Raw genomic sequence first — 13,977 nt, forward strand, 5'->3', positions numbered from 1 at the left:
TATATATTGTTATTTTGGTTATCAACTAAAATAATCGACTCATTTTTAATCGGTTCGATTTCAATATGGCAATTGGCCGGTTGGTTGGTCAGAAAAATAAATTCGATTTGTTCGATTTTGCTAATTTTGGTTCGGTTTTTATTATTTATGTTAAGAATAAATATTGTGTAATATACATTAATTTGAGTGAAAAGTTTTAATCTTTAAGTATATTATCTGATATATGTTAAGTAAAAAAAATTTATTTTTTATATCAAAAATAATATTTTTCACTGTAGATATGAATTGAGTCGACCTATCTCACATTTAAATCCGCAAAACTGTCACCTTTTTATAACGCCGTTACATTTGCGAAATAAAATAAGATTGATCGAAAATACTCATCGAGTTATTATTTACACAGCATAACTTTTATCGCATATTTATCATTTTATTATAGTTTTTAATTTAAAATAATAAAAAATAACTATAAAAACTAAAATGGGCCATACTAAAATATGGGCCGATCGGATTGATTTTAGTATCGCACGGGCTAACTAATTTCATGTCAATCCAACCTGATTAAAAAATCCAGCTAAAATAATATTTTAATTTAATTTATAAGTTTTGACGTTTGAAGATTTGAGTATATCCATAAAATAGAGGAGAGAAAATTTAATTGAGGGTTACTTTTGGATCTTGAAAATTATATTTTGAGTAGGTTTCTTTTGATACGGTTTCATGGATATATTCGTGAGGCGGGTCGACTCGATTTTACCGAAGTCTATCGTGTTTGTTCGAAAATTGCTTATGCTGTGAATGTGCATGGATGTAAAATAGAACATACACAAAAATACATCAAGCCACGAGCGAGGCTTTAACAGTGGCAGACTGCTCCTTAGAATCCGGTTTTTTTTTTTTTAAATCGGAATCTTTTCCTTCCTGTCCCTCTTGATCTCCAGAGCCGTCCTCATGATTCCAGCTTTCAAAACAGTTGCATAATGCGATTGGAAACGTTATTGATCTTTTGGGACCATGAGAAATCAACCAAAACAAGATGTGTAACGTCCATACATTTTGCGAGGACGACTCCACGTTAATCCAATGGCGAAGCTAACCCTTCATCCCAATTATAGCATAAACTTTTCCAAGTTGTTAGTATGATGATCGAGCCATAACTGGTGTCGTTGAATGGTTATGTGTTGTTTGGAATGGGTCCAACTGCGTGAGATGTTTACTTAGGTTGTATTTTGTGAAATAACAGCATGAGTTATTTAAAAAATGAAGCTATCTTCCCATTTTTATTCCCGAAAAGTACAATATGTAAGTTAGTAATGTCTCATGCATCATTATTTGGAAGAGAAGAAATCAGAAATAAAAAATTATGTGTTGATGTAGAAGAATCGTTCCAATTTGGACAATCGTTTTTTGGGCCTGCATTGGAATGTCTCTCTCTTTTAGTTGCATCTTCCTCATTAAGAAAATAGTTTAGAAGAGAAAACTAAATAATTCTTTCAAGAAAAGAGCGTGTAGATCTGGAAGATCAAGACACGTTCTACAGAATTCAGAATTATAGCTTCAGGTACGCTTCCGGTTAAGTTTTCAGTTAAATTTTTAATGATTTAACATGACGGATTGTAAGATTTATGGGTTTTCCCCCAATAATGGTAATTATCTTGTATGATGAGATCTTATTGTTGAGTAATTAATTTTGTTGAAATGATATTCGAATTTAGCTGTCGGTGATTATTCATGTAGTTTAGATCGAAAATTTGTGAAAATAAATTCAAAAATTCCCCCCCACTAGGGGACATGTCAATATATTATCCATACAAGAGAGGAATATCATAATTTGAGTTTTTAGCGTCAAAATAAAAATCAATAAATTTTGTGACGCATTTTATAATTAATTGTATTCTGCAAGAAAATATTCAAGTGTCAAAAACAGATAACTAATAAAGGAAAAAGTAATGAAATTAAAAAGCTTATTAATGATTTTTATTTCGTGATATTATATAATATGGTTTCCCGCTTCACTGCATCAGTACATATTGAATATAGAAATCCAAATTCCTAAAAGCAATTCTTGACTGAATTAAACATTACTATTACCAGTGCTCTAGCAACTAAGATTCGTACCAGGATCAACTCCAAGTTTATCACAATATTCTCTATAATACTCGACGCGAGCTCTAACCGTGCTAGGATTCGCCCCGTTGCATTCAAGAGGGCCGTTGATGGCTTGAATCGTCCCCCCAAAACCCTTTCCCGAAGTTATAATACGGTGACATTGATTCATCCAAAACCAAAGGCCCGTCTTGAACGATATAATTCGGTCCCTGTCCACGATATCTGGATCGTTAAGTCCATCGAAACCTATGCTGTCTCCCGCCGCCCCATAGTTAAAGTTCCACGACAGTTGTATGGGGCCTCGCCCGTAGTAGCCCTTGCCCCTTTTGCATGGATACTCCGTGTTTTGTCTGTCACAATATTCACCACGGGCTGCTTTTGATGGACCGTTTAACTCTTCTATGTTGCACATAACTGTATGTAGTACAATGTAATAATTATTTACCATCCTTACCATATATGTCTTTGTTATTACTTATTACATAAATTAAATTTTACTACAATATAGATGGTATTCTAGTTCGTTAAAGTGAAAAAAATATATAATCCAACGTACAAACATCGAGTTTGAAAATTTGTGAATGCAAAACTTACATCCTGTCTCATGTGTGACATGCGCAAAAAATGCTGCTATTTCCCTCTTTGAAACGTCCGCGGAGCCATCAGTTCCGAAGTTTGGAAATGAACTAAGCGCTTCAAGAAACGCAGCCCGAGTGTAGAATCCCTTCCCTGGGCAGCCTTCGTCTGCTTGATCGAGTATTGCATTAAAGAATTCGTCCGTCACAATGCTTGAAACTCTTTTCCCGTCGATGTTGCGATCTTCTGGGGATGAGTAGCAGCGGCCGCTTCTGCAGCCATGGCCACAATATGCGTCACCGGTGCCGCAATAGCCAAATCGGCTGCAGCATTCGTATGTTGCGCAGCCACAGTTCTGGCCGGAAACCGATCCTGGATGAGTTCCGAGTACCACGAATAGAGTAAAAATGGCCAAAAAGGAGATCCTTCTTGCTTTTAGAGAAAGCATTTTAGTGCGAAGCAAGGAGTGTGGATGGTGATTTTGAAATGTTGGTTTGGTGTGGTAAAGAGGTAGTGAGTGGCGACTATTTATAAACCATCGTGTCAATAGTACGTGCAGGCGCGCAAATTGACTATGTACATTAAATTTTTTTTTTTTATCATTTTATGTATATTGGGAAAATGAATTTTTTTTTAACTACTTGTCCATTTTTTAACTTTATACAAATTATTATGTAAGAAATGTTTGTATACTAATATTATTTTACTATCCCATAAATGAAAATGAGATGAATTGCTAGCGGTTGTTTTGAATACTTGCGTGTATTAGTTCCAAAGGAGCATCGATAGACAGACATGTACGTGAGTTTGGACTTGGTCAAAATATTAATATTTTTTGCTAATAAAGTTAAGTTGGTACTTCTAAATAGAAAGTAGCATAGGCAAAATTGTTATATTTTTATATATTTGAAGTGTTCTTCGACAGTGATTTAGATGCAGTTAACGTGATGTGCAATTTATTCTGTTGTATAAATAGTTACATTTTTATTTTTTTTTGAATTGTTTGAACTCATTTCTTTCGGCAGTTTCAATTGGTTTAATTGAATGCATACTTCTTTCTTGTCTATAGAGCTAAATAGGCATAATTACAATCAAACCCATGAGAGAGTTTAACGTTTGAAATTATTATTTTTTTTAAAAAAAAAATCTTGATGATTTTACTATTAACAAATTTATCTTTCTTTGATAACTAAAGAAAAGGCACAAAAATGTTGTGTAAGAATTATAAATTGTAAAAGATTTTAAGTACATTTTGTTTTAAAAAGTAATTTAAGTGAGCTAATAAAATGGGGATACGTTGAAGCATTCCAATTTGGTCAGATTGTTGTTCTTGCAGGTTCTCTGGGTCGCCGGCATTGGGACGCATCTCTTTATAGTTATATGTAATGCTACAACCAAATCTTTACACCACAAAATGTTTTTTACGCTTCTAAAAGATTTTTGTTTCTACCACTCACCAAGTAAAAACAAAACATGCATTTTTTAACCGGGAAAATCTAAAACCAAATAAAACAAATTAACAATACTTCCAAAATATAAGAGAAGCATATAAAATATGTGGGTTTCCAACTTTATAGCTTTCTATGATATATCCCAGAAAAACAATTGTTTCGAAAATTTGATAGAACCAGCAGGAAAGCTCAACAACTGTGAACACAAAATATTTAGGATAAAAACATGTTATAGTGATATAAATTAAAGATTAAAAAATGGTTATACAGTAATAGATCTACATGCAAAATAAAATAAAATAAAATTTACCAATTGATTTTAGACCAAGATCCCCAAAAAATTCTTAATATATTCACGGAGGCATAATTGAGTATTCAGACCATTGTTGGAGCAAGCCATTTTGTCAAGATCTTCATAAATAATGAATATATGGCAAATCAAAATGATGTGTACTTTTTACATGCATGTTCCACAAAACGCTGGACCATCAGATGTTAATTAACGTTTCTAGATCAGGATTTAAAAGAGAACATGCATAAAAAAGACATTAAGCTACGAGGCTATAGCAATAGTTAATTGTTTCTTTGAATCCGCGGGTTTTTTTATCAGAACCTGTCGCCTTCCTCTTTTCCTTCCTCTCCCTCTTCTTCAATGCAGTCAATCAAGCTTTCAAAATAGTTGCATAACTCGATTGAAAACGTTGGTGATCTTTCGGACCCACCTGTCATCCCGAATTTACCACAAATCCAAGTCCATTCAAATGTGTCGTCGTAAATCTTAGTTGATCGAATGTTTTGGAACAAAATTAAATTTAAATTGACAAACTTATAAATCAAACTATTATAAGTAAAATTAATAAATTATGTTGAAAATTTATTGATATGTATATTTTGAAAACAATTTAGAAGACTAATTGATATTTTAATCATTTATATTAAAATTTAAAGCAAATACTTGNTTGTTAGTCAAAAAACAATTTTATTTTTGTATAATTGTGGTAAAGCAGGGTGCGGTGCATCTACTAGAGTATTAATGGATAGGGTTGTTAGACACATTAGTCGAAAAATGTTTATATTTATATCTCTTATATATCAATCTTATTTTGTCTCTATTGCTCGCCATGTCATTAATAGAGATAGACATTACTCTTTTACTGTCCACCTAACCAGATGAAGCAGAACAACGTAGTTTGACATACGAGAACTTCACATAAAGTCATTCATCCAAATATATTTTAATGTGGTAGATTCATGTTATTTTTTAAATAAATTATAAAAATAATAAAATTTTAAAAATAATTATCTATCTTATCTTCTTCTACAAAAAATAAAATATTTTTTAAAAAAACATTACTTTAGGAAAAAAAATAAATTTCACTACTAATTAAAATTATACAACGAGAGGGTATAATTATAATTATAAAAAAATCATCAAATCAATTAAAAGTTATTTACCGACTCGACACTAATTATACAGTATAGTATAGATCAACATAAATTTGTGAACGTCTCTCGGATTCACAATTTGCAAACATCGTTCAACGAGCATGATAAATTTGATTAGAACTCAATGAGACACTCTTCCTCGTATAATTTAATAATTTGAATTTTATATTAAAATTGGAAAAAAAATCTTTAATTCTTTCTTTTCCGACAATATAAAAATAATAATAAATCAAACTTCAGATATGGGACAATTAAGGTTGTTCACGGAGAGCAGCAGCAAAGTAAGTCAGCGGGGCCTTGTTTGGGTGCATAGCAAACTCCAATTCTAAATCTTCTCGCTATGCAATCTCTCAAGCAATCATCGTTCCCAAATGTCTCCGTGCATCTCACGTAGCAGAATGGGTCCACAGCTTCATTTTTACCCACACCATCTTCATAAATACAAACAAATTCACAATATATTATACCAAAACATAGAATAAAAATGGTTTATGAAACTAATTTGACTCCTTGATAAAATCTTATACTCGATTCATGTCAACTGACAATCCATATAAGAGAGAGAGGTAGTGATTTCGTGATACTGTCGATTAGAATTCATAAAACAACGAGAACAATATGTAACAAAGATACATACTCAGAAATGTGATGGATGCAGCATTACCAGTGATCACCAAAATAATCAAACAAACTACGACACAATTATATTTGTTCAATCCCATGATAATTGTAAGAGTTCAAATAATTTTATTTAATCAAATGTGTTGTAATTCAAGCTTATATACAGTTAGTTTTCAACGAGAACTAGTAATAAAATATTAAATATCTGTATCGGGAAATTTTCTAAATGGCAGATTGACTTGCCATTTTAATGTATGAAACTAATATGTTAATCAAGGGAAAAAAAATTATAAAAAAGATTTTTTGTTGAAAGGGAAACGAATAATTAATATGGAACATCAATGAGTATAGGAAGGAATGTGATCATGCCGCGATGCTTATAATAAATATGACAAGAAAAATATTTCACCATAAATTAATATAACATCAATTAAATAGTGGTGTTTTTTTTAAAAAAATTTATTTTAAATTTTTATCCATGTTGTATGTATAAAATTATTGCAATCAAATACCATAAACTTGTGTCTAAGAAAATGTTAGGAATTCACATTTTTTTTAAATGTTAATGTTTCTTAATTTGACTCGTATAAAAATAATATGCAAAAATTAAAATTGATTATCAATAACACACAAATGAATAGTGAAAACAATATGAATATATATTGTGTCTTTGGTAAATATTGTCTGTACAATCCGGCGTATTAATTGTAAATTGTATCTCATAGACAGGTCTAATTAAGGATGAAAACGATGGGTGTTTCAATTGGGCCCATATTAAGCTCATCTTATTATGGATGGGTCTTAGACCCAGTTAAATGGGTTTACAAGCGGGTCTGAGTGGGTTTTGGGATCTAGTAAACCGGTCCGACCATTATTTAACTAGTGGACCGTGGCACACGAGGTGTGTGTTGCGTAAAAAAATGAATGAAGTAGTTTGTTTTTATTTTAAAATAAAAGTTATAAATTTTTAAAATTGAAATGTTAGGAGATGTAATAAAATAGAAAGTAAAATGTTATTATCATATAGTAAAGTCATGTAGTTATTTTAATAAGATAATGAAAGATATTTTAGTAATTCCATATTTACAACATAATTCTATAAAACTACTATAATGTGTTCTTGTATTATATATATATATCAAACTGATATAAGAATTAACCTAGCTAGCTGGCCAATAAAAAATCATCCATGTTGGTTTGAACAGGGTGGTTAATTTGATTTTTGTTATATATTTATTATATATTATTATTTGTAAATGAAGACTGAATAAACGATCGAGTGCGTGACCAAACTTCCATAACCCATATAATTTTAAAGATAAGCACAAAAGCAAGACTTAGGCACTTGGCCAACATACATATATATACATATACATATACATATACATATATATATACACATACAGACACAGACACACAAACACATACATATAATTATACTATAACATAGTTGAAAATTGATGTTTACTGAATAGTCTAAATATACAAAATCATCGAATTTATGTTAATGACATATATTTTTTGTTTTTTGATGCAAAATTAAATTACAGTTGGAAACTAAAATTTTGAAAGTTGATAATATTTTATTCTAAGAATTGAATATAGAAACTAGCTAATTGAGAAGCAATATTTTCGCCTCTTAGGAATAAAAAAAATAAATAATTTCTTCATAAAATTTTCAGCCAGTGCTCGTAGCTTAAACTATATATGGAGCTTGTTAAACAAAATTACATAAACTGTTCCTTTAATTTATATTTATTCAACTCATCCAAAGGTTACGTAGGTAACCTTGAGGTTACAAGAAACATACAGTGCTCCCATCATATATTAATTCCCTGTGGGAATTTATTGTGTTACATATTTGTGAAGTTTCAAAGCATTTTGTTGGTACAAAATGCAAAGATTTAATTTAACTAGATTGAACATAGTGGGCTGGATCAAGGGCAAAAGACCACCCTGTAGTTGGTTCCTCCAGGGCAAGTAAAAGTGCTGGTTGCATCATCCTTGGGGTAACTATAAGCATCGGGGCACTTACCCTTGAAATATCTTGAGTAGTCCGTGGGGTTACAGCTCCCCGAATTGCAACAGTACTGGTCCGTTTTGAACACAGTGCATGGATTGTTACATCCTCCGGGTGCCCGCAGCACGGCTTGGCATTGTCCGTTGACGTCTGCGGTGCATCTGGGGCCTCTGGTGCAGCCTCCCGAGGTAGGAACGAATTCCATCGGCAGGTTGAATCCGTCGACGAGAGATATATCGAAGAAATCCAGGTTGTTGAATTGGTTGAGGGCGTATTCTGCTAGAGTGTTCGGGGGAGCACCGTAAGCTTGGCATTGTAGGAGCCCGCCACAGTCACCTGTCTGGCAACTGCCTCGACCAGCTGAACTGAAGGAGCAGCCGGTACGTCCCCAGATTCGGGCTGCCGTGGTGCCAGCTGCGACGTTTATCGTCCACGTCTGGCCACTATTGAGCTGCCTGCCACCACCAGGCACGGCCGCAGCCCAGATGGTGTTGGGGCAGTTGTTTCGGATAACGAAGGTGGCTGCGTTCGCGTGGTTCAATTAAAGGGCAATGAGAAGGAAGGCAATGCAAAAGGAGAAAGAGTTTAGGAATCCCATGTTTCGATCGGATAACTTATTTGCTGTTATATTGTTGTGAACAAGATGCTGCCCATTTATAGGTGACATTGTTCGGCGTGGAATTTTTGAACAGTTGATGACTAAGTACGTAGATTAAATGGGGATAAGCATTGGGACTTTTGGTCAACAATTTGTGGTATACTTTTCAAGTTTTGAATACAAAACTATCGTGATTCGTGGTATAAGTTTCAATAATACATATGTGAACCCTTTTCTTAAAAGGCCCCCAACTGTCTGTTATTTTCGGGAAAAAAAAAATAATCTTTTCAACATTTCTTGTTATATTAATAATTGATTGTAGTATGTCAAAGTGTAATGTTCAAAACACACAGTTGGTTTATTGTTCATAATTTATCTAATATATTCCACATATATTTTTGAAAAAGGAAACTTCCAAATTTGATCCGGCGAATTAGCCTAATTTTCGTTTTGCTCTTTTATTCCGATCAACTTTCAGTTCAGTTCGATAAAGTTTTTCCTTTCAAAATTTTAGGCATTTATAATTATGTGGAAAGTTGATGTAACGCTGAATATAGTATTTTGCAGCTTCATTTACAGAACAGAACCCTATCCGATGGATGCGTGGTTCGTACATACGGCTTATATTATTAATCAAACTCATACCTCCAATTTTTTGCTAACATATTATGATCACACGAGACTAGTACAAAATCAATTCCATTTTTGCAAAAAAAATCTCGGACACTACCTCAAAACCAAATGTATTCCATGCCAATTCCTTTCAATCACATTTATTTGTTCGGGACACGGTGTGTTGTACGATATTCAACAGAAGAAAGAAACGTGTGTTTGGATTAAATGATTTGGTTCGAAACATTAAATGAATAATACATTTCAGAGTATGTCTGTGACTGAATACAGATATAAAAAAATATTATCGTGATTAAAAATTTCTCGAAATACAGCTAAGAGATTTGAATTCTTTAATTAATTAAAGATTTGAAATTTTTATTACCAAATCTATTACCTTCAGACACGAGGAAAGAAAAAACTTCTTTTCATAATTGGACAAATTCTCTAGATTCATTGCATTTGTGTACACAAGGAAATGCGAAAAGTTAACTTATTCCAAGTCCCCAAACTTAAGGAAGGATCAAATTCAAGGGATAAACACAACCCTATAGTTGGTTCCTCCGGGGCAAGTAAGCGTACTGGTTCCACCACCCGTTTATCTAATAAATTATTTTCCTATCTTATTATAATCCCTTTAATTTTTAGTCAAAAATTCTGATTAAAATCTAAATATTCAACTATTCAAGGTTGGCTTAGTAATTAGTGTCATCAAATTATGGTAGTAATTTTTGTTTTTTGAATTGAAGGTAATTATGGTACGTAGTATATTGAATACGTTATTGCGACTGGTTGAGAGATTGGTCTAAATTAGTGATAAATTATCTAACAATATCATAATTAATCAAAAGCCAACCGCACAAATCCCTGATATAAAAATTATATTCCAATCATAGTATTATATTATTAAACCAAAATTCCATGATAATTTGATTTAAACTAACTTCAAAACAACTTACTAATTTTTTAAAAAAATTTTATACACAATAATAATTTAATAAAGTGTGATATTAGTTCAATATGTTTGTCTCATTGTAATTTTGATTAATTATAATGAATTTTTGTAGTTTTATTCAATTTTTATTAATATAACAATGTATTATATATGTCAGTGTGACTGATATGAATCTAGCCGGACATGACGTGCTAAATTTTGCGATTCGAAGCTTCAAAGAATTCGGCATGCATAACAATGAAGTTGGAAGCTATTTTAGTGTTATTCAAGTGCTAAATTATTAAGAGGATGTCAAATCGAGACCTCGGACTCGAGAGCCCCCTGCTAGGGCGGTCAAATATTACCGCCCAGCACCAAAGCCAATGTCCAGAAGGCGATCTGCAGGAACCTCCACGCTAGGGTAGTCAAACTATACCGCCCCAGTGCGCCCAGTTCTGAAGAGTTGGCGCTAGGGCGGCCATGTTCTACCGTCCCAGCGTGCCGCCTGCGTGAAGAAGTCTAATTTTCTATTTTAGAGTCCAAATTAATTAGGTAACTAGATTTTTTTATATATTTGGTTTTGTAAACAATATATGGAAGAATTTTATTCATTGTAAAAGATTTGTGGGGACCCGGACTCTAATTCATTTTCTTAATCATTATTAGGATCAAATGAAACAATTAAGTAAACTGGGTCATAACAATTTTTTTTTTGTAAAATACATGAGTGCGCAACATATGAAATAAAACTTATTTCATTTACGAGATCCATGTCTAGATCAAAAGTACAAGTCTTGTACAAAAGTACTTCATAACAAACTACTATCATTCACTACATATCAGGTAATGAAACCAACTCTACTTCTGGGTCCGAATCTCCACGCAAATCTCAATCTCTCATCCTCTTCTCGACCCTGATCATGTTCCACCTGTTGTCATGCACACATACAAACACAACAACAGCCGGATAACTCCGGTGAGAAATATATTCCCAGTATAAACAACGTATACATGCAATCATATAACATATATAAAAGCATATAACAGTTATCAATAACATGTATCATAATCTGAAAGACATGAATCGATATAAAACTGTAACTCAATCGCTGGACTCATAATCTCTTACTCGACTCTTCTCTAATATAGGGATCCCGGTCGAATAAGAACGTAACCTTCTCCCACCTACTCTCCCAGCTAGATGGGGGTACGTTCTTATTTCCAGACTTTGGCATTCTGTATCGAATTTTTGCAATAAGAGTCGATCTACTCTTAAGCACATCGATACACCAAAAGTCCCGTGTCTTTGTGGCTCTGCCAAAGACTAGGCACATCTGCCCAAGACTCTAACTCATGCTTTGCTATAAATCAATAGACTGAGCATATCAATCTCATGAATTGCAAACATCAATGCAATAAAATAAAGTATGTGGTTTTGGGAAAACTCAAGTCGAATCTAACTCGAGTCATATCTTCCAGTTTAACATTGATTTATACCTTTCTTTTCGTAGATCAATATGTGGTCAATGAAATCAATATCAATCTGGTTCTGCTTGTTCTTCGAGGTCGTCAATACCCACTATGGAATGACATATTCGTGAAGTACAATATCAATATACAACCCAACCAATACTGGATATAATCAGAAATAAATTTAATTCTGTTTCGACGGCGTAACAACACAATCTCGATATACCCAGCAATACAATATCAACAGATACAAATCAAAACTCATAATCGATAACAAACCCAATCTGATATTCTCAAATCGGTATGATCTCAATCAAATTCAATCCGAAAATGATAACAATTTCATACGGTGTCTGTTCTTCAATCTGATTTCGATTATACAATTACTACAATCTCAGGAACATATAATATCACTCATATTATGATTCCTTCAATCTCATATTTTCAAACTATATCAAATCATAATAAAACTTACGTCCTGTTGAAGCTCTTGTCGATAGAAACGCATTACCAAACTCGGATTGAAATTCTAACGGCCGGATCTTGCACAAAGTTCAAATTGCTCAAATGAAAAACTTGAAACTTTTCTGGAATTCTCTCGGTTCTATTCCTTGGACTCTCGATGACTAAGGAATGATTTACATATTATATTTGCATGGCAAGGACGTGTGGCTCATTCTTAGTTCAGCACGTCTCGCGCATATACGCGACCATCATCGGCGCATATGCGCGAGACCTACTGTCTCGTCGCATCAGATTTCTTCTGCTCGCGCATATGCGCGCAACGTTCTGTCCTGGAACTTCTGAAATCCACCACCTCGCGCATATGCGCGCCCTGTCTCGCGCATATGCGCGAGGTCTTTTGCCTCGGCAAGGGTCTTCTCGCGCATATGCGCGCCTTTCTGCCGCGCATGTGCGCGATACCTACTGTATCCCACATATGCCAACTCATGCATTTTCCAATTCTGGTCTCGGAGTGGTCCGTCTATAATCACAACAATTCATAATCGTTAATTTCAAATTATCAACATAAAATTCCCGGGCATTACAAGATTATTCTTGAGTTTTATGATATTTTGTGAGTTTTTCTCTCAATTTCAAAGCTTGGCTTTGTATATACCTTTGTGTGTTTCTCAAATCAAACTTATCAAAGTTTAACACTTTGCGACGTTTGTCGATTGTTTTTTACTCGAATTGTGAAAGCCGAGTTTTTTGAAGGTTCGTTTGAAATTCGATCGTTTATCTTGTTAATATTTGTTGCTAAATTCTTTGTAATTTAGAGGTGAATATTACAACTTTACTTGTTAAAAAAGATCGAGACAATACAACCGTTTCTTTATCCATCTAATCGATGGCGTGACTCCGTTTTTGAACGGATTTGCTTTTCGTGGTCGAAGAATCGCATCAGTGACGGGATATATGCACACAATGGGAGAAATTGGAAAAGAATCGGTGGGTGCATCTTCTTTTTTTTTTTCAGGTTTTTCCCTGCATGTTTTTATGGTACTAATCCATATGCCTGGCTTTTGTAATCAGGTTTGAGATTTTTGAAATTTTGTTTATTATCTTTTAATGCTGCTTGTTTATTTTAATCTGTGACCACGGAATTAATGTCTTCCTGCTTGGGTTTGGGTCTTTTACTTAATTGTCAGAAGAGAAATGTGTGGTTAATATTTTACTTTCTTGACTGTCATGTTTTACAATGTGGATATTAGTTACTACGTAAGTGACTTCTAGGGATTAAAACAAATGCTATCTGCTGGGAAAATTCAGCAGCAATTGACTGATATACTTGAAGTCTTGAACAATGCCTTATTTTTGGGTGCTTAGATGTGCTAGCTTCCATGACACTGGTTACCATCTCTTGCCAGTAGTTAAATCCTAATAGTATATTCATCTGACAATGATATATTATCTATATGCAATTTATTCAGTTGTTGCTCCCAACAATCCTAGTTGACTGATTGACCTTTCTCTTTTGCAGCGGAATGCATCTCCGGAAGGACAGGTGTTCATTGTTTGCATCGTTGGCAGAAGGTTCTTAATCCTGATCTTGTCAAAGGCACATGGACGAAGGAGGTTAAACAATTCTCTTGACTGGCCGATTATGAATGAACTGATGAACCCTAAACCCTATGCT

The 13,977-nt window shown here is 33.6% G+C and overlaps 2 protein-coding genes and 1 pseudogene across 2 annotated transcripts in view; 1 reads left to right on the top strand and 2 right to left on the bottom strand.

Moving 5' to 3' along the window:
* Positions 1-2,012: 2,012 nt before the first annotated feature.
* On the bottom strand, positions 2,013-3,166 carry LOC140979842 (endochitinase EP3-like). Its single transcript, XM_073445441.1, has 2 exons — positions 2,704-3,166; positions 2,013-2,523 (listed from the first exon to the last, which is right to left on the bottom strand). Exons 1-2 carry the CDS (start codon positions 3,131-3,133, stop codon positions 2,099-2,101), a joined length of 855 nt encoding a protein of 284 aa, XP_073301542.1. The 5' UTR covers positions 3,134-3,166; the 3' UTR covers positions 2,013-2,098.
* Positions 3,167-7,930: 4,764 nt separating this feature from the next.
* Positions 7,931-8,836, bottom strand: LOC140979379 (protein P21-like; annotated as a pseudogene).
* Positions 8,837-13,593: 4,757 nt separating this feature from the next.
* The window catches only part of LOC140979162 (uncharacterized), a 2,812-nt gene continuing 2,428 nt past the window's right edge, over positions 13,594-13,977 (top strand). Inside the window, exons 1-2 of the mRNA XM_073444500.1 lie at positions 13,594-13,690; positions 13,822-13,916. Of these exons, the coding sequence (XP_073300601.1) occupies positions 13,645-13,690; positions 13,822-13,916 (141 nt within the window). The 5' untranslated portion in view covers positions 13,594-13,644. The remainder of the gene's footprint in view (positions 13,691-13,821; positions 13,917-13,977) is intronic.

This window comes from Primulina huaijiensis, chromosome 6 (genome assembly GCF_012295235.1).
Source record: "Primulina huaijiensis isolate GDHJ02 chromosome 6, ASM1229523v2, whole genome shotgun sequence".
Classification (NCBI taxonomy): Eukaryota; Viridiplantae; Streptophyta; class Magnoliopsida; order Lamiales; family Gesneriaceae; genus Primulina; species Primulina huaijiensis.